General features: G+C 51.2%; 2 protein-coding genes across 2 annotated transcripts; both read right to left on the bottom strand.

Moving 5' to 3' along the window:
- Window positions 1-10,266: 10,266 nt before the first annotated feature.
- Window positions 10,267-11,512, bottom strand: M406DRAFT_58043 (uncharacterized protein). The gene is made up of 3 exons (XM_040924595.1): window positions 10,969-11,512; window positions 10,588-10,845; window positions 10,267-10,503 (listed from the first exon to the last, which is right to left on the bottom strand). The coding sequence occupies exons 1-2, from the start codon at window positions 11,203-11,205 to the stop codon at window positions 10,837-10,839; spliced, it is 246 nt and encodes an 81-aa protein (XP_040772974.1). The 5' UTR covers window positions 11,206-11,512; the 3' UTR covers window positions 10,267-10,503; window positions 10,588-10,836.
- Window positions 11,513-16,520: 5,008 nt separating this feature from the next.
- Window positions 16,521-17,224, bottom strand: M406DRAFT_74912 (uncharacterized protein; the record flags this gene model as incomplete). The annotated part of the gene is made up of 2 exons (XM_040925778.1): window positions 16,521-16,719; window positions 16,902-17,224. 2 exons carry the CDS (start codon window positions 17,222-17,224, stop codon window positions 16,521-16,523), a joined length of 522 nt encoding a protein of 173 aa, XP_040772973.1.
- Between the last annotated feature and the right edge of the window lie 479 nt (window positions 17,225-17,703).

Raw genomic sequence — 17,703 nt, 5'->3', positions numbered from 1 at the left:
GGTCCTTTGGCAAAACGGACTGACACCACACAACACACACAAAACACACACACACACACACACACACATAAAGCAGCAGCAGGGCTCCCCCAGGGCGTCCCCAGCCGCGCGGTCCAGCCGATCGGGAGGGCCCAGCCTTGACGTGCACTAGCAGCACTGCATGGAACCCCGCGAGGCTGCGCTGCACACATGCACACATGCACACACCCCCTTCCTCCTCCTCTTTCCCCCCTCCCTCGCCTGTTAGGAGGGTTCTAGAAATGAGAAGAAGGAATCACACACTTTGGTAATGGTGGCACAAAAGAGCACACACACTCACACACACACGCATACACACACACACACACGCGCTTGGTAGCAAGTATACCGAAAGGGTGCAGACAGGGGCCGTTTTGTCGACTATTCTCTAAACCGGGACGTCCTGCCGGTGTTCTCTCTCGGCTTTGTATACTCAGAGAAAGATAGCCAGTAGGTTGTTGTTGCTCTTGTTGAAGGAGGAGGGGGAGGGCGGTGTCGGCAGCAGAGCGAGCAGTTTGCATTGTCATCTCTGGTGGGGATGGGAGTAACTTTCTTTTGGGCTCGGGAACCGTATTGCTCCTCTGGTGATCTCCGTTAGGCTTTTGCCGAGCTGCCCCTCTCTGAAATCGTCGTCGAGGCGAGACAAAGGAGCAAAGCAAGCACACAAATGAAAAAACCCACGACAATTACTGTAAGGACCTTGCGAACCCTCACAAGTCGCAAGGCGAGAACATAACAAGATGAAGACCTGCAACATACAATTCCTAAAAGGAGACATTGGCGACTCAGCTCAGTCGACATCCCGGCCAGGGCCACGAGGACACCCACCAACGCATCTCGCAGGGCAGGACCGGGGGGGTTGTGTTGGGCAAGTCGATTTGTGGGGGGGCGCCAACCACAGGCGACTTTGATTTCTGTGGTGGTGGCGCGTGTGTTACATCTGCAGGCCACCCCTTGTTTGGCGGAATCGGTGTCTACTGCCACCGCACATTTGAAGGTCTTTTTGTGACTCGGTGTGCTCTGGCTTTTTGTGTCATGATCCTTTCTCTGGGACCTGTACGGGGCCATATTTCATTTTTCAAACTGTGCCTTCATGACAAAAAGTGGGCGCGCACGATCAACAGCTCTTCAGCCCCCTCCCTGGCTGACAAGGACCCGGATGGCAATGCCGGCACTTGAGAACGAACGTGCTGATGCATGTGGTGGGACCTAAAGCAGCAGCACTGCGGTACAAGTAAAGTATCTGGCTCGTGCTCCTTCAAAGGAAAGAAGAGAAACCCTGGCTGCTGCGCCCCCTGAGGTTTGCCGACCGGATATCGCCTTTAATGCTCGCAGCTATCGAGGAATGTAGAAGCCATTGTCTATAGTCGATGGGACATCCAGGAGAGAGAAAAGCAAAAAGAGGACAGTCGGGTCGGTTGTCAGATTCGTCATCGCACAGAATACCATGCCATGCGCCCTTTGCTCGCATCCCCCCCCCCTGCATCTGCTGCCTGCCCTTCTCTCACCGTCTCACTTGCTAACTTTGTTAGTACAAACTCTCCCCCCTCACTTTATAAAGTTCCCCTAGACGAGAGATGTGATCTAGTTTCGTCCACCCTTGGGGCTACGGGAGGTCGATCCGCTGTGATAGCCCTGACTTCAAAAGCATCTTGGGATTGGACCGGGGAAGAATATCGTCGCGGGCCGGATCTGACAGCCTAGGTTTTGGCTTTACCAACAAAAGCCAAACTAACATGCCTTTTTACGTATTTTCTCCCTCGCAAACCGGTTCACAGAAGTAATTTGCGGCCGCCTGACTGACCACAAAATTTTTGGAGGAGGGAGGGGTTCATAAGCGATGACATCAAGGGAGAAGCAACTGCTTATTGCTTGTCCAGCTGGGGAATTATTGCCCCAGCATGGAGAAGAAAAAATTGGAAAGAACACAAGACGAACAAGAATAAGCCAAGAAGTCTCTCAGTGTTCCTGTTATTGTCAAGGTATTCATGAGCCGCATGTCAACACGATGTACCCATGTCGTTCGCGTGCCACTCCCTCGCGAGCGCCCACAATACGACGGTTCCAGCATGAGGCTTTCCCCTGCATTCCCAATTACCTAGCCAGCCTCTTTACTTCCTCTTTCTTGTTTGGGGCAGCACAGTGACCCAAGAAAACGTTTAAATTCATCCCACTGTGAGTTCCTGCAGGTACCAATACGACGGAACCGAGAGAGGGAGAGATTGAAGAGGGGACCACAGCTACGGTAACGGTTTCCTGTTACGTTGCTGTATTGCATTCGCTTAAAACTTTGCACGCGGCAAGGGCCAGCCACAGAGGGAATGTAAATATACACTGAGTGTTGCGCGAACGGTCCATGGTCAGCTAGCCTCGATTCTACCGAGTGCGCGCAAACAGTTTCATGCTCCCGCCACGGGCTCTTCTGAACGTAGAAGAGGGGAAACGATACGGATGTTGACATCCAAAGGAAATCAATAAGATAAACAATCATTTTTAGACGCAGAGAATTGAAAATGAAAAAAGAAAAGACCCGATTATAGAGCCCAGGTCGCCGACCAGGGCATCCAATGTTACTTCTGCCTCTAGAAGATACTCTTCAGCTTGAACCTGCAGGAACAAAAGACATACATGTGTTTGTCCATGTGCATGCACGATGTTACTATCCCATCCCATTCAGGGTTGCAGAACGACAATAATCTACTGCCATGACATGAAGGCAAAGCATGGCAAATGGTGTATTTCTTTTTTGTTTTTTTTTTTTCTTGCCTGCCAGCAGAAGCAGTCCGGCAACGACACGCCCGCACCGGCCCCGCCCGTGTTCCATTACGGGACATGGGGCCGGGGGGACCACGGTTGAATTGTGTGTGCCGCCCCGGATTGCCGTATTCAGCAGTGGTTCTGGAATGGATACACCTCTACTGAACAGCAAAAGCAAAAAAAGAATAAAAAAAAATATGGTTGCAGCAAGGGACGCAAGGCCGTCCTGCCGCATTGTCTCAATCAAAATCGAGATCGTAGCCGCCCTTTTTTCCTCTCGCTCGGCCGAGTCCTGCCATAATCAAACAGCATCTCCTCGGAGCCGGAGTCACTTCTGGCTTTTGGGCTGGCAAAAGCTGGCTGATCAATCACCCGGAGCTCGTTGCCGTCGAGAAGAGATTGGCGAGGTTCGATTCGTTTTCCCCTGAGACATTGAGACATGATAATCTGGAGAGAGGAATCCGGGGACGGCTTGACGTCGTTCCCCATACTAGTTCCATTCTTGTACTGTACATACCTACTATTACTATGGTCATTCGGGTGGCCAGAGTGAGTTTTGCCCTGCAGTCGCTCACCTTGACTCGCTATGTGAATTGCAAGCCACAATGGTATGGAACCAGTTCGAGCGGGAACAAAAGTGTGCTAGTAAGCAGTTCGCAGCGGCAGACACAAATCTCCGGGCAGGCAAAAGGCTCGTTCCATTGAGCGATGATGAATGATCGTCCATACGTGGTCAGCCCTTGAATTTCGACATTCTGGGCAGACGGAGAAAGTCTCTTGTCCTTAGAGAAAAGTCTTCTTTTTCAGCAGAAAGATAGTTCTCCCTCTGCCAAGTATCCCATCCCGTACCCCAAGATACATGGCACCATCATAAACTGCGCTCCCTGAGAAATCGTTAGCTCGAGCCCCAGCACTCAGTCAGATTCGACGGCCGGCAGTGTTGCCAGGTACACAACAACAATTCAGGGCTGAGGCCACTAAGGGTCGCTGCTATGGCACTATGGTACTTGCATGGCATGCATAGCAGTACTCAGCACTCTACTGTACAATAGTATCAAAACCTCATCAGTCAACACCTGAAGATTACTTCCCAAGGGAAGCACATTGCTCGCCACCTCCTGCAGAGCTCCGCTCCTTGCATCGGAAGTTGTCCGACCACTGGACCCATTTGAGGTCTTTTTTTCAATGGGATTACGGGCGCCGCAAGGTCACGTCTCTAGCATTTCATTGCCTTGTACTGTGTGTATACTGCATGTACACGAGGCGTCGATCACGTCTGCGCCACCCTGTACATCATCTCAACTCTCATGTTCTAGACTTTCTTCTCCTAGAAAGAGCTTTAGCCAACAAGAGGGCTGGTGTTTTCTTGTAACCGCGTTGCTCGCTGGTCAACCCGGCCAAGTCATAGGCAGCCAAGTGAGCGAGTGGATGAGTTGCAGGTCAATGGATGCTGCTTCAGCCTCAACGGCGGGACTTGAATCTGACCAGACCCCACCTCTGGCCGTCTTGGAAGAAAACGAGCCGGAGGTGACTTGCAGCAGGATCTTCCTTGGGCAGTGGGGTCTTGCACTGTCAGCGCCCGCCTTCACCCCCGCGTTTAATGGGTCCAGATCCAAAAAGCCTTTTCTCACACTCTGCTTTTTTTCACAGTCTCTTTTCTCTTCATCTGGTTCTGGCTGAAGTGGCTTGTTTTCTTTCCACACAAAGATGGACCCTTCTGACCCCTCTTTGCCTTCTCTGGTAAGACGGCTAACGAAGGACATTGCTTAAGAAATCGCGCAATTCTCAGTCAATGCATGTGCGCGAGACGCACACACAGGTGGGTCAACAAAGACCTAGCGTTGCTGCTTGTTGCAGGACAAAAGAACTCATGATCCGCATGACCACTTATTTTCGTCTAGGTAAGTTTCTATAGCTATCAATGCCGAATAGCCACTGCTAGCCTCATAACTCGCAGGACCCTGCATGAAGTGAAATCTCTGGCCAGACCTTGTGAGCGAAAGAAATACAAGAGTTACTATTAACCATTACTTACTACCAATTACTACATTGCACAGTAACGCGTCCCCGCCTTTTGCCCTGGAAACCGAGGTGGCTCAGGCTTAACCTCGGATTGCTGCCTCATTGAACGAGGAACTTTGCACATCTGACTGCCTACGTGGGCGCGCTCCCTCCTCTCCGTTCTTCTTTTGCTGCATCATGCCGTGCCACCGACCATCCGTCTTCCTTTCCTGGTACTGCGTGTTACAGCTTAGGGCGGTTACAAGTACTTGACTGCTGCGGGGCGCAACGCCCTCATCAGCAGACTTAGCAATACGACGGTGCCGAACAGTGCCACATCAGCACTGGTCTCGCTCACCAGGGGGTAAGGGGGAGGGTTGGTTGAGAAGAAGAAGGGTCCAGTGGAGCTATGAATGGTCCCTATGCGTTCTCGCCCTCGTTGGCTCTTCCTTTAAAAGAGGCATGGGAGATGTTTCCCATGGGGGAAATCGGGCGTAAATCAACCATGACGCTCAAAATCCCCCCGATGACTGTTTCCAATTCATGGCGTTGCTCTGTTGATCACAAGCCTCCGCCCAAAGGACGCGAGGCATGTACTGTACGTACGAATTACTGGACACTTGTTATGCCTGGGATCTCCATTCCCCCCTTGTTATTTTTTGCCACAATCTGGCCTCCCATGGTGATCTCGTGACCTTGTCTGCCCCGCGTTCTGGAGTTCAGGGTCCGAAACGACGGAAATCTGGAGGGTTCCTTTCCACTCCCCACAATTATTTCCCCGGTGTTTCTCCTCCAAGGGCCCGGCCAGCCAGCCACGGTTGTGGCTACTGCATTACGCTTGATGGCCAAAAAAGGTCAGGTACAACGAAGATCATCACAGTGTGTACCACGTGTACTTTGGTACGGTACAACACTGGGAGCTGAAGAGAGAAAATTCCCGAGGTGCTCTAGAGACAAGAAACCCTGGGTCAATCTTCTCGTCATTCTCCTCTCGGTGTCATTACGAAACGGGGAGGGACCTTGCTACTCTCTCTGCCTTTGGGCCGAAACAAGAATATGGGCACGTGGATTGAGCACCTACCAAAAAGCCGAGACTTGGGCCGACTCTGCCTCGGCTTCAGCTCGTCGCAGCCGTGCCTGGGGGCTGACACGAGCGCCGGCGCAGCAAAAGTCTCACTGCTTAGTCCTCTCACGCCGGTCGGGCTGCTGCCGAACATGTCCACTGGCCAGACCTCAGGTGACCAGTCCTGAGTTACATTACTACAAACTTAGAATGTACTCTTGTAATTTCTGCTACCGGTGGTTTATTCTGCCTTATCACTGGGAACTGCCGATCATCCAAGTCATACAGTAACTGTATTTCGCTTGATCGAATTTCCATAGGCCCATTTGTACTTGGTCTGAAAATAATGCACGTTTCTAGTGAACGGTACCAGTCCGTCGGGTGATGACTTGATCCATACTTACCTCCCACGTGCTCCATGACCATAAGCCATGGGCAGAAAGATCATCGTGTCGAAATGGTCAGATGAGATCAAGTATCGACAAAATGCTCTTTTTTTTCTTGCTTCCAGTCTGGATACCATTGCCACGGACAGCTTGAGACCTGAAACGAATTGCATCCCCCTCTCAGCCCTATACACTCGCTAAACTGCGGCCCTCCCCCCTTCTTCCCCATCCTTTCATGTTTTCAAATTCCAAAAACAAACTGTCAAGCCATTGTGACGGACTGCAACCCCAACCCAATCAGCAGCGGTCCCTGCTGGCCGTTGTGCTCTGACAGCCATTCCAAGGTTAGCTATACGTACATACAGAAGGCGGTCATCCCCCTCTTTTTCTTGCCCCTTCTTCTATCGAGGTCAAGGCCAGCCACCACCACCAGCCATGTTTTGGAGGCGGAGCGGTGTATGCACAGCATCGTAGCTTAGCACACAAACGGTATCCTATTTTCAGCTCTATAGGTTGTCTTTTTCGTGTGTGGGTGGCATTCCGTCCGTTGCCAGCCAGCCCATTTTCGAAAGCCCGCGCTTACGTTCTGAGGGTTACCCCCTCTGCCAGGCAATAGTAAAGCAAAAGGCGGGAGGTGATAGTAAAATAGCATAGCATATTATCATGTAATTAACTAGCGAGTAGCGCAGGGGCGGGGGTGCATCATGGGACCTGTCCAGGCTGCTATTCTCAGCCCTGTGGTGTGCAGTGTGTGTGTGCGCGTTCTGTGCCGTGCGCTGCGGCCCACGCCGACACCTTTGCGACCCAAAAGGTTGAGGGCTCTCACGGCCACGAGGGAGGGGAAGAGCATGCCGCCCCCAAAATAGGTACGGGCCTTACCACCTCACACTCACATCCATTACAGTTTTGATCCTTCGAACGTCACACACACACACACACACCTTTTTTCTCACGATTCCCCCTCTTCAGGGGCAGCAGCATGTTGTTTTCACCACTCACCATGGCAATGGCACTTCAAAATCGAAACGAGCACTTTCTTACCGTTACAACGTCCCCATGGGTGGTAGCAATAGTACGTAGAGCTATTTATTACTACAACAGATGACGTCTTGTTGTTCTGTGGAGGAAGCCAAAACGACATGCAGACTATGGTCTACGGATGCGCTCATCTTACCCATTGCCCATGCCAGTAGATGTACGGCCTCTGGAAAGAGATGGAGAGTGAGACGGCCATACACGACGAGAAACAATGCACCATCATCGTCGGATCACTCAACTTCCTCGCATAGCACGATTGGTATCACCGTTCTCTCTTTCTATCTCTCTGCCGTCTTTTCAGCCCTCAACACGGGGTCACTCATCTTCACACACTCACACTCACACTCACACCCCCCCCCCAAAGTCCGACGGCTCATGGTCCTTTGGTGAGCCTAGAATGAGACCGCAGCATTCGCGGTGGATCATGATCATGACTTCCCTCCTTGCGGGCACCTAAACTCACTAACTGCTCACCCCTTCTTGTATCGAGGAGGTCCGAACTTTTGTCTCCCCCCTCGAAATTCTAATCCTGCCTGATCTGTCGTGTGGTGGTGTACTGCCCGAGACATCTCTTTTGCCAGCTCACATATTCAACCACCACCACGACACACTTCCTTGCGCTGCCAACTGCAATGAGACCATGCTCACCTCATCATCAATGATCCGGAGATTTTTGAACTCATACCTACCCCCCACCCCCCTGGCTATTACTAGGCCAAGTAGTAGTGCTCACTCAAAAGTCGTCATTCACTTCTCATGCCACATCTCCAGGCAGATGCCCACAAAGTTGCGGAGAATGGTTCATTTTCCTCGATCCCCGGGCTGAGTCAATATTGACCAGATCACATGGCATAAACTACAAACGCCATAGATAAGAGAAGCGAATCAAATAAAAATAAAATAAAATGCACAGACACATAGCAAAGGCAGCGCAGGAGGAAGACGTTATGCCGGCATGTACAGATAGAAGGCGAAAGCGAGCAGATCACAGGTCTCCCGCTCTTTCGCTCTCGCTCTTTATCTCTTCTCCTCCACTGCCCCCCAATTTAGTAACAACTCAGGTATTGCTCGAGATAAGTCTCTCCTCCTACAACCGTCCTAGGGCAACTGCCACCAAGCCCAGCCCCCCCCCCCCCGTTTCCCCTCAAAGGGTCATGTGTCGCTCTGCTCCCGGTGTGCGCTGGCATTGCATCCCAAAGAAAGAGAGGCCAACCACCGCGGATACCGTCCTCAGCGGGGCAGTGTCACCCATACACTACAGCGCTGTTGGGTGCTACTGCTACCTACCTGCCTGGAAGGATAGTATTCCTTGGAAAACCACAGTTACATTTCACAAAACGGCCAGAAAAGGAAAAGATGATCTGATCCTCTTCTGACCCAAAAGGGGTGGTAAATCAAAAAAAGAACCCTCTGGGGAGAGTAAGAGAGAAGTGGGCGGGTTCGTCTCACCCTCTCCCGACCCCCGTCCTTCCCCTCTTACGCCACGATGTCTTCATTGCCTATCTTCCAACCCCCCCCCCCCCCCCACGGGGGCTGACACTGGCCACGTCGTGTTGGGCGTATTGCCATTTTAGTGTAAAAGAGAATTAGCCAAACAGACATAGTCGGGATGACTTGACTTCTGAGAAGAGTAAGAGGAAAAGGAGTGGGGGGGGGGGGGTCAACGGTACATAGTAATACACACATGTAGTAGCAGTGGTTGGTTGGTTGACAGACCAGCAGCAGCAAGGGGAGGAGGTCGCCGAGTCAGCCTCGCTTGGTGCCTGGCTTACCCAGCTACCCGTCAGATGACACCCGGCGGCACAGGCTCAGGCGAGGCTCTAATTCGTCTCATCGGCGTTCGCCACCCATGATCAGAGATTAGGGTCGGTCAGCACGGCACGAACCTCAGCCAAGGAGAAGACGAGACGGAGACGGAGGGGGGTATGGACGTTGGGGGCGGTATTTTCTTTTCCCCCCACGTGAGAGGAAGTTGGGCCACAGAGAAGGAGGAGGAGGAGGAGGAGCAGGACTGATGGAAGAGAGGCAGGGTCCCAAGCTGCTTACATAGTACCACACACTACAGATGTAAGAGCATGTACCATAGTATGTACTTGGTCATGCATCGTGAAGTATCCCCGAGAACATGGCGCACGCGGGGACCATGATGCTGAGAAGGAGGGTAGGAGCAGGAGGAGGAAGAGGAGGAGAGGACGGGGCAATTGGGGGAGAGGGGGCCTCAATTGTGCAACACGAATATGAATCACTTGTCATCATGATACCAACGTTTTTGATACGGTAAGGCTCTTTATGTCCTGCTGAGCCTGCATGTGGCCATCGTGATATCGGCGTTGGATGGGTCGCCGTCCCTACTAATTCCTACCCGCGCGGATCGAATCCTTCAGGATGTCCGCGTGCGCTTGATTCAACGGCACAGGCCAGGGGAATTAGAATTTGACCCAAAATAGGAAAGAATTTGAAGAAAAAGGACTTAATCCTGATGAGAAACAAATTAATAATCCGTGGCTTAGCAGTCCCAAACCCAATGTATTGATCTGCAAGAGGACATTGGGGCTTGCTTGTCCACGGAACATTCCCTGTATAGGTGATTTTGAATTCCTTCTTAAAACTTGATTGCATGTAACTATGACGAGTGTAGAACGGTGAGAGACTGCTAGAACCTCTATAAGCACCCCAATATACTCCTCCCCCTGATTCAGGCGCAGACCCCCTCTCGTTGACGCCTCGCAGAAAATCCCCTGTAAGTCCCAGCGGGTTCAGCCGTTTGCCGCCTAGAAAACGGTGCAAGGCGCTATTTGCTATGGTGTCCTGATACTATGGAATGGTACTATGTCATTATAGTATTGTAGTTCAAACCACCCACCCCTTCTTTTGCTTATTTTGTTTTTGTCCTTCTTCCCCAAGCGCACGGATGGGGCCCCAGTCTGACATGACCACCACAAGTGCTACAGTTACCGTATGACAGCACTATGATGTGGTACATGGTATGCACCGTAATACTTTACTTCCATAATATTGAGCCAGCCTAGCTGACTTCACGTCATCATCTGATCTCCGCCACAAACGCCCTTTTTCCGCCGTCGTCCTCCATCGTCCTGTCGATCATGGTAAGGGGGGCGGAACCCCTCGTACAAACGCCAACGAGTCCAAGAATCACCGTTCACCATCCATCACGTTGCCCACCGTCATTCATGGGACTACGAGAAGCTCTACTCTCTGTCTCTCTCTCTCTCTCTATCTGTGTGTCTCTCTCCGATCCTGGACTTTTATGGCTGGCTGAGGCAGGATGGTCGCGGCCTGTGCGACCCCGTATTCTACTTCTAGGTCACGATAATTTCGCGATGACGAACGGAGAAGAACAAAAAGAGAGAGACCAAGAGAGAGGCACACACATAAACAGACAGACTCGTCGCAGTACGGGAAAGGAGGAACGCAGCTGCACGGTGGTTGCTCTCTCGGAAGATTCTCAGGGGCTTCTGGAGAACTTCCATGGCACGTCAGACTATTAGAGGCGCATCATGTTGTGCAACGCTGGTGCCCCCCATCCATACAAAAGCGGGACAGAATACGATGCTAGGTTAGGTGAGTGTACACACCTTGGGAGAATAAAAATTTTATCTTCCCAGGAATTTTCAATTTTCCTTTTATTTCTTTCTTTTATTTTCTATTTCTTTTTTTCCCGTTTTCTTCAGCTGATTTTATCAGATCGATAACGCCTCCCCTCCGTTTCTGACTCTGTTGATTCACGTACGAGGCAGCCCACAGTGTCTCGTAGCACACCAGCTGAGCGTTTTCTCTTGCTTCTGCTGCAACGTGGTACAAGACTTGCTCTGCCCGCAATGTCCCAAATCCTTTTTGTTTCCTCGCAATGCTCTGTTCTGGTGGGTACTGGTCGAAAGAAGTTGACGTGGGAGGCCGGCCCACCCACCCAGCCACAGCCATGCGGGCGGCCACACGTGTTTGGGTTTCCTTGCTGGACCTGACCGCCAGGGGGCCTTTTACGGCCGGGTTGCTTCTTATTCCTTCTTCTTTCTTTTTCTGCCTCAACTTGAGACGCAATACGAACGGACGGGGGGGGGGGGGGGGAGGTGGGAAGAACTAACAAAACTGGGCTTCACTCCTCTTCCCGTACCACTATCTGTGCCCATGCAACGGTGCACAGGTGAACGGGATGAGAATGGAGAGAGACTGTAGGGGAGGAAAGAGAGGAATGTAGTCACGCCTACGAGATCATATTACGGGGATTCGATGACACAAGATCCACACTCAGAGACACACAGCATCGAGTTTTCCCCAGGTTCCGGGACTTAGCCATGGAAGCACAGCAGCGCCAGCCAGCCAGCAACAGGAGGGAAAGGGGGGGGGGGGTCCGATCAACAAGTGTTGGCTCACTGGAAACGTTGCAATGGCTCTCTCTTACTTTGTTGGTGATAATGACGATGGTGCGGTGAGCACAGACACAGAGAGAGGCAAGGGCGGCGAAGACAAGGCTTACCGGGACGGCCGCCCATATGAACAAATGCGGTGAGATTATATCGCTGCAAGATGCCGGTCTTATGACTCTGTGGCACTTGTGTGTGCACAACATCTTGAATCCCATCCACCCCCCCCCCCCTTTCCTCCTTCCCGTGTTCATACTGGAAGTGGGAAGATGAAGGGGATGAGAGAATGTGGTCTTGTACCCTTTTCTTGTTCTTTGTCGATTTCTTCTCCCTTTCCTTTTCCCTCTGCTTTTCCCTCTCCTTTTCCCTCTCCTTTTTTTTTTCTCTCTCTCTCCTGAAAAAAACACTTCCGTCTTTCCTTTTCAACTTAGGTCCACCGTTGACGAGGACGGCAATCCCTTGCCGAGAAACCTTTCTTATCTAGTACCTAATGGTGACGATATCAATGTAGGTGGCAATGTCTTTTTTTCCCTGGTGTTCTCTCTCTGTCACTTGTTGGTCCCGACGATCTGGTTATCACATAGTACAGCGCGGCTGAGTGTGGATGCTGCAGGGGAAAACGAACAGAGAAATACCAGCCAGCCACTTGCCGTGGCAAAATCCCCTGGTGGCTGATGTAACCAGGCAAATCTTTGCCTGTTTTCCCGAAATTACTACCCATATTTTCTCCTCCTCATATACTTGCTTCGTCTTTGAAGGCGAGTCCCCGTATCGTGGCATTCTCGTTTCCCCTTGAATTTGGCGGACATGGCTTGTCTAAGCCCATGAAGCGGAAGAGGCGCGGGAAACGACGTAAAGAGGGTATTACAGGGCGCCGAGACAGAACAAAGAGGAGAGTTCACTCTTGGACCTGCCTTTTGGAAGAGTCCGATGCGGCTCGACCTGCCTTATTCTCATCCCAGACAGACGAGTGGAAGTCTATTGTTCAGGTGAGGGTTCCTCCTAACCGTATCTGTGGCTGTCGACCAAGCTTGCCCAGCTCGCTTCAGCGATGCACCACGCCATCTTTGACCCAGAGCGGGTGCGTGCCCGTCCTCACTTGACCTCTGCCATCGTGACACCAGTGCTGAATCAAAAGCGTGGCACGAGTATCATTTAAAACCAAGTCTACGAGCCCGCAAGCGAATCTTGGGGTAGCACGACATGGAGACGGGGGAGGACGAAGCGGAGCCCCGTCTGACCATTCCTCCTTCATATGCCTTTTTTCTTTTTCTTTACTCGCCACGGTTCCCAAGATGGAATAAGTTTCGTTTGGCTGTGGCAGTCTGTAGGGTGTCACTGCAGCCCCAGAGCAGCCTTACATCGGACCATTGAAACGTGTGGAATTTGGAGACGAGAGTGCGAAGAGAGGAGGGGGGAGGTATGGAGGGGCGATGTAGAATGTAGACTCGTCGGAGAAAGGGGTGTTCTCCATAGAGTATGTGTTGTACTACACATCTCGGAGCCGGTCCATCGGATTGGGAATCATGATTGTGAGAGGGGAGGGCAGGGCTCGGACAATGGTCCGACATTCTCAGCCTATTTTGGCTCCAGATGTGTTGAGGGGATACAATGTCTGCGTAAAACGTACTTGTTCTGATGGATGACTGACTATTCAAGTCTTGGTGACTAGACAGAGACCAATACTATGACTCATGATTATGCTGAACCTGGGTTCAATGATGACCTCAACTGGATATGGCAGGGCTTACGATGAGAGAACCAAGAGTAGTAGAGAGAGGGGTGTCTCAGAAGGCAGCAAAGAATGAACCTGGCCATCAGCTCACCTCCAGCACAATTCCTGCCTTGTGTAAGTATCACTGAGACATCATCTTTTAGAGTTGTGCTGGCAGGTAAGATCAGTACGACCTCGCAGTCCGTTTTTGACCCCATGGAGCTTCGCCCATTGGCCGCTGCTGGCACCAAAAGACCAACCTTTACCCAAGGTCTTAGTAAACGAGCAAACATGTCTACCTGGCGAAGGCAATATCTACTTAGTGAGCCAAAGACCTGCTGTTCATCATCGACAGGGTGGCGCGGTCTGATCGGCAAGTGAGGTTTGAGTTGTGGTTTCTGGACTGCAAGAGATCACCTCACCTCAGACACTCGGCATGTCGAGCATCGGGGGAACAGGACAGACAGGCCCACACTTTGTTGTACCACATACAGAGGGTCATGACTGTACCATACCCCAGGTTCTCATAGAGCTGAAGAGTAAGTGAAATAACTACGAGCAAGGTAAGACACCACGCGGAGTAGTCATACTCAGATGGAGAAGATATCCTGGAGTTTGAGACGGTGGACAGCTGCTCTTGAAGAAACTCCTGAGCAACAACTGTCTGAGTAGTCTCAGACAGAAGGATGAAGATTCGGAACTGAGTTCAGCCCTTGGGTCAGTCTGAAAAAAGAAACAACATTGCTTCAGCCATCAGAAGAAGAAAAGGAATGCGCTGGGGGGATTTGAGGTGACGGAGAAGGGGTTCAGACAAGCATGCTCACAAGGGCGGCAGAGTCTGACTGTGTAGAGTTGGGGGCGAGAGAACAACAACACCCACAAGAGAAATTCACTTAGCAGCCTGACCATTTTCCTCCTCAGCACCATCACAAGACTCTCAACGGTCACCACACAACCCACGCTCCTGGGACATGGTGTAATCTCTGCACAAATGGCACTCGCCGTCCTACTTGCTCACTGGATGACCCGGACCTAAGCGAGCGTCGTGCTTGTAGGGTGACGAATCTTACGACGGTCCGGGCCTTGATACGCTGTGCCCGTGGCGGGAGTGCCTGGCGGGGGCCATGTCGCGTCTGACGACTCTCGTTTCATGAAATGGATTATTTGGTGGAGAGAGAGACAGGATTCTCCAAGTGAAGGTGATGATGATGGCTAAGCAGAAGCAGGAAGTTGGAACTAGTCAAGCAGCTTGTTTCCCGCGCGCCTTTCGCTACTAGTATCATTACAGGAGGAACGGGATGATCTCTGGTAGGCCGGTAGATCCGGATATGTACAATATCCATGTGTATGGACGTCAGCCCACGTCTCGTGACCTTTAGCCGGCGTGGCGTACTGTAGAGTGTCTGGTGTTGTCTTTTTTTCTCTTCCCCCTCCCCGGCTGATCCATCACGAGATGAGAGCCACTCCTTCAGGTCAGCAGGATGCCGTCAACCGGTATTGTGTAAGCCAGTCCATTCAGCGCAGATCGTACCTCTCATTTACCCCACCCTTCTCTTCCCTTCTTACCGATAGGCAAGCCAAAGCTTGTGAGATCGTTGAGTGGATTCGAGGTTCCCAAGGAGGGGGGTGTGAGTTGTTGAGCCAACGCACATCATGTTACATGTGTTTGAATATCACATAATGCTCCAGACAGGGTCAAGAAAGTCGGTAACAAACAGCGACAATGTTATGGTACAATGTACCCCAGAGTTTTCAGATCGTTGTACTTGTTACGAAGTCGTCTAACTTTCCGCATCCAATGGGTAGCTGGAAAAGAAATGGGCCACAATTATGGTCTTGATATTCCTCCTCTGACGCCAACGTGTCAGCCATGGGGCAGCTGAGATGATCAAATTGTGCAGATCAACACAAATAACGTTTGTATGTAGTAGCAGATTTTGAATGGATGGAGGTTTACGTGAGCATCTGTTGCGACTTGTGAGCATGTTTTGGCTGATGATATTGCCATGCCCAACAGTAGAGTTGTCATGACCAACGTTAAGTTGAGACAAGTCATTACAGAGGAGAGACAAAGGAGAAGAAAAAGAAGAAGAAAAGAATACGTCCTAGCCTGACAACTCGCTCTCGACCCGCTTTGATGCCATCCATCCTGACCGCTATTCTGAGAAAACCTCAGTGCCACCCATCTATTTTATTGCTTGTCGTCATCTCTCACAAGCAATCACCTGCAAGAACAAGCATGTAAAAGCAGACCAGACTGGATACGGCAAAACGGACCAAACCACATATACACCCGTTGTCTGAGGGTACGTTTGCCCGCGGGCCATGCACAGCGCTTCGCGTCCCGTTTCTCCGGTTGTATACTATAGCATCTCGGTTAAACCCAGGGGCATACTGGGTCTTTGCTGTTGCTAGAGTTGTCGTTGCGAGACACATAATGCGGAGCAAAGAAACCCTGTAGGTAATTATTGCTTATGTACGATAACCTGGACGGCCGTCACCGTCCCAAGATGCGCACCACTCTCCATGTCTGTCTGTCTCACTCTCTGTTACCCCCACGGGGACCAAAGACGGGCAGAAATTCCAACGAGGGGGGAATAATGATTGGTCATCTTACACGACAGCAGACTATGCAGGTTGGCAAAGGATGAGGTGGGCTGAGACGAGCGACGCAGGACAAAGGTCAAAAGAAGTCAAGACTTGTCTACTCCCTGGACAAAAGAGGATCATTGTTCGGTGTAACTGATTGACGGAACGCGCATCCTCTCCTCATTTTATCCGGCTCCTTGCATCACTAAGTGGTTGTGAAAGATGAACAGAAAGAGAACAGAGAAGGTGGGGTGCCGGGCCTCCCTTGTACGTTACCAAGAGGAGAAAAGGGGAGGGGGGGGGGTCAACAACAAGAGAAGTAGAGGGTGTGAGCATGCCGCATACCCTGCAGCCGGTCTGAAGGTTGATGCTGCACGTGGTGGCCCTTTGGGAGGGTGAGAAATCCCTTTTTGGAAACCGGTCAGGGGATACATTGTCAATGTTCGTTTCAAACCCGGTCATCCGTCACCACCACAAGGAACGGACACGGGTGGGAGTGCGACCCTGACCACCCACCCTTCCCACCGTTTTCTTTATACCCCCCCTCTTTCCCTTTTCTTCCCTTTTTGTAATTAGTTGAGCCGCGAATGGGACGGCTCCCCGGAATCCGGCTCACTCAGCCACCCGGCTGCACGGGGAGATGGGGGGTCCTGCGTGGGGTGTGCATTTTCGTAAACGGCTCGGGCCCCATACCCTAGGTGTGAATGGGGTTCCAAATCGTCAATTTCTGACTGGGCGGACAGCTGCTGCTGTTGCTTTTTCTTTTCTTTTCTTTTTTTTTTTTTTTTTTTTGCTGCAGCCTGTCCTTGTCTTTGTCACGCTGCACGCACCTGCAGGCCTTGAGATAGGGTCAACGAGACGCTCATATGTGATATGTACTTGTATTCTTATGTTGAGTTACTGGACGGAAGAGAAGATGTGATCTTCCCGTCAGTTTCCCATAATTGACACACATATTGTTATCCCCTGTAAAAAGAAGAGAGGCATCACGTCCCCGGGAACTATCGGAACTGCCAACAGCAGCGCTGTTCCCATACGCTGAGTCGAAGAAGAGAAAAGATTGCCAGTCCCGCTGTGCCGTATTGCGAGTACGAGTAGCTTTGAGAGAGGTGGAAAGGCCGAAAGATGGGCCAACTTCGTGATTGGCTGATGGACAAAAGCTTGCATCCTGGACAGCGAGCACGAAGCAAAATATTGGGAATTGTGCATGTGAGGAGGTGAACAGCCGATACGACCATGTCGACGTGTTCTTAACTTTCTTTACCCACCAATACATCTTGTTTTGTCCAGTCTGCCCCTGAGAAGTACTGTGACTCGGAGGAAAGCAGGTAAAGTCACAATAACAACTCGTAATTGAAATGACATTGACAGTATTACTCCTGAACATGGGCTGACGCACAGAGGATTTGACAGACCGCCTCAAGAGAACCCTTTTGAACGATAAGCATTGCGATACCACACCATGAATATATGCATGCAAGCCACTTGCACACCCGTGGGGGTCTCCTTTCGTAACCCATACCTAAGCGATGAGGTGAGAGGTCATCCCGAGGAGTTTTGTCTTCCCTCGCCTGCGACCCTCCACAAGACCCAAGCATACGGTATTTAATTGCGCATGTGCATCAAACTATGATTGGTTCTAGACCACATAGTCGGAGCTGTAGGGCCCACGGGGCCATCGCATTGTACATCATGTATTGTTCATAGTTTGCTAGTGAAGGGAGCCGAAGCTTTGCTCTGTAGTTCGCAAGTAGT

This window comes from Cryphonectria parasitica (assembly GCF_011745365.1).
Source record: "Cryphonectria parasitica EP155 unplaced genomic scaffold M406scaffold_8, whole genome shotgun sequence".
NCBI classification, from domain to species: Eukaryota; Fungi; Ascomycota; class Sordariomycetes; order Diaporthales; family Cryphonectriaceae; genus Cryphonectria; species Cryphonectria parasitica.
This window is presented reverse-complemented; position numbering and strand designations above follow the sequence as displayed.

Coding starts and splice junctions, on each gene's coding strand:
- M406DRAFT_58043 (XM_040924595.1), bottom strand. CDS start 11,205: ATGGCTGTGGCTGGGTGGGTGGGCCGGCCTCCCACGTCAACTTCTTTC.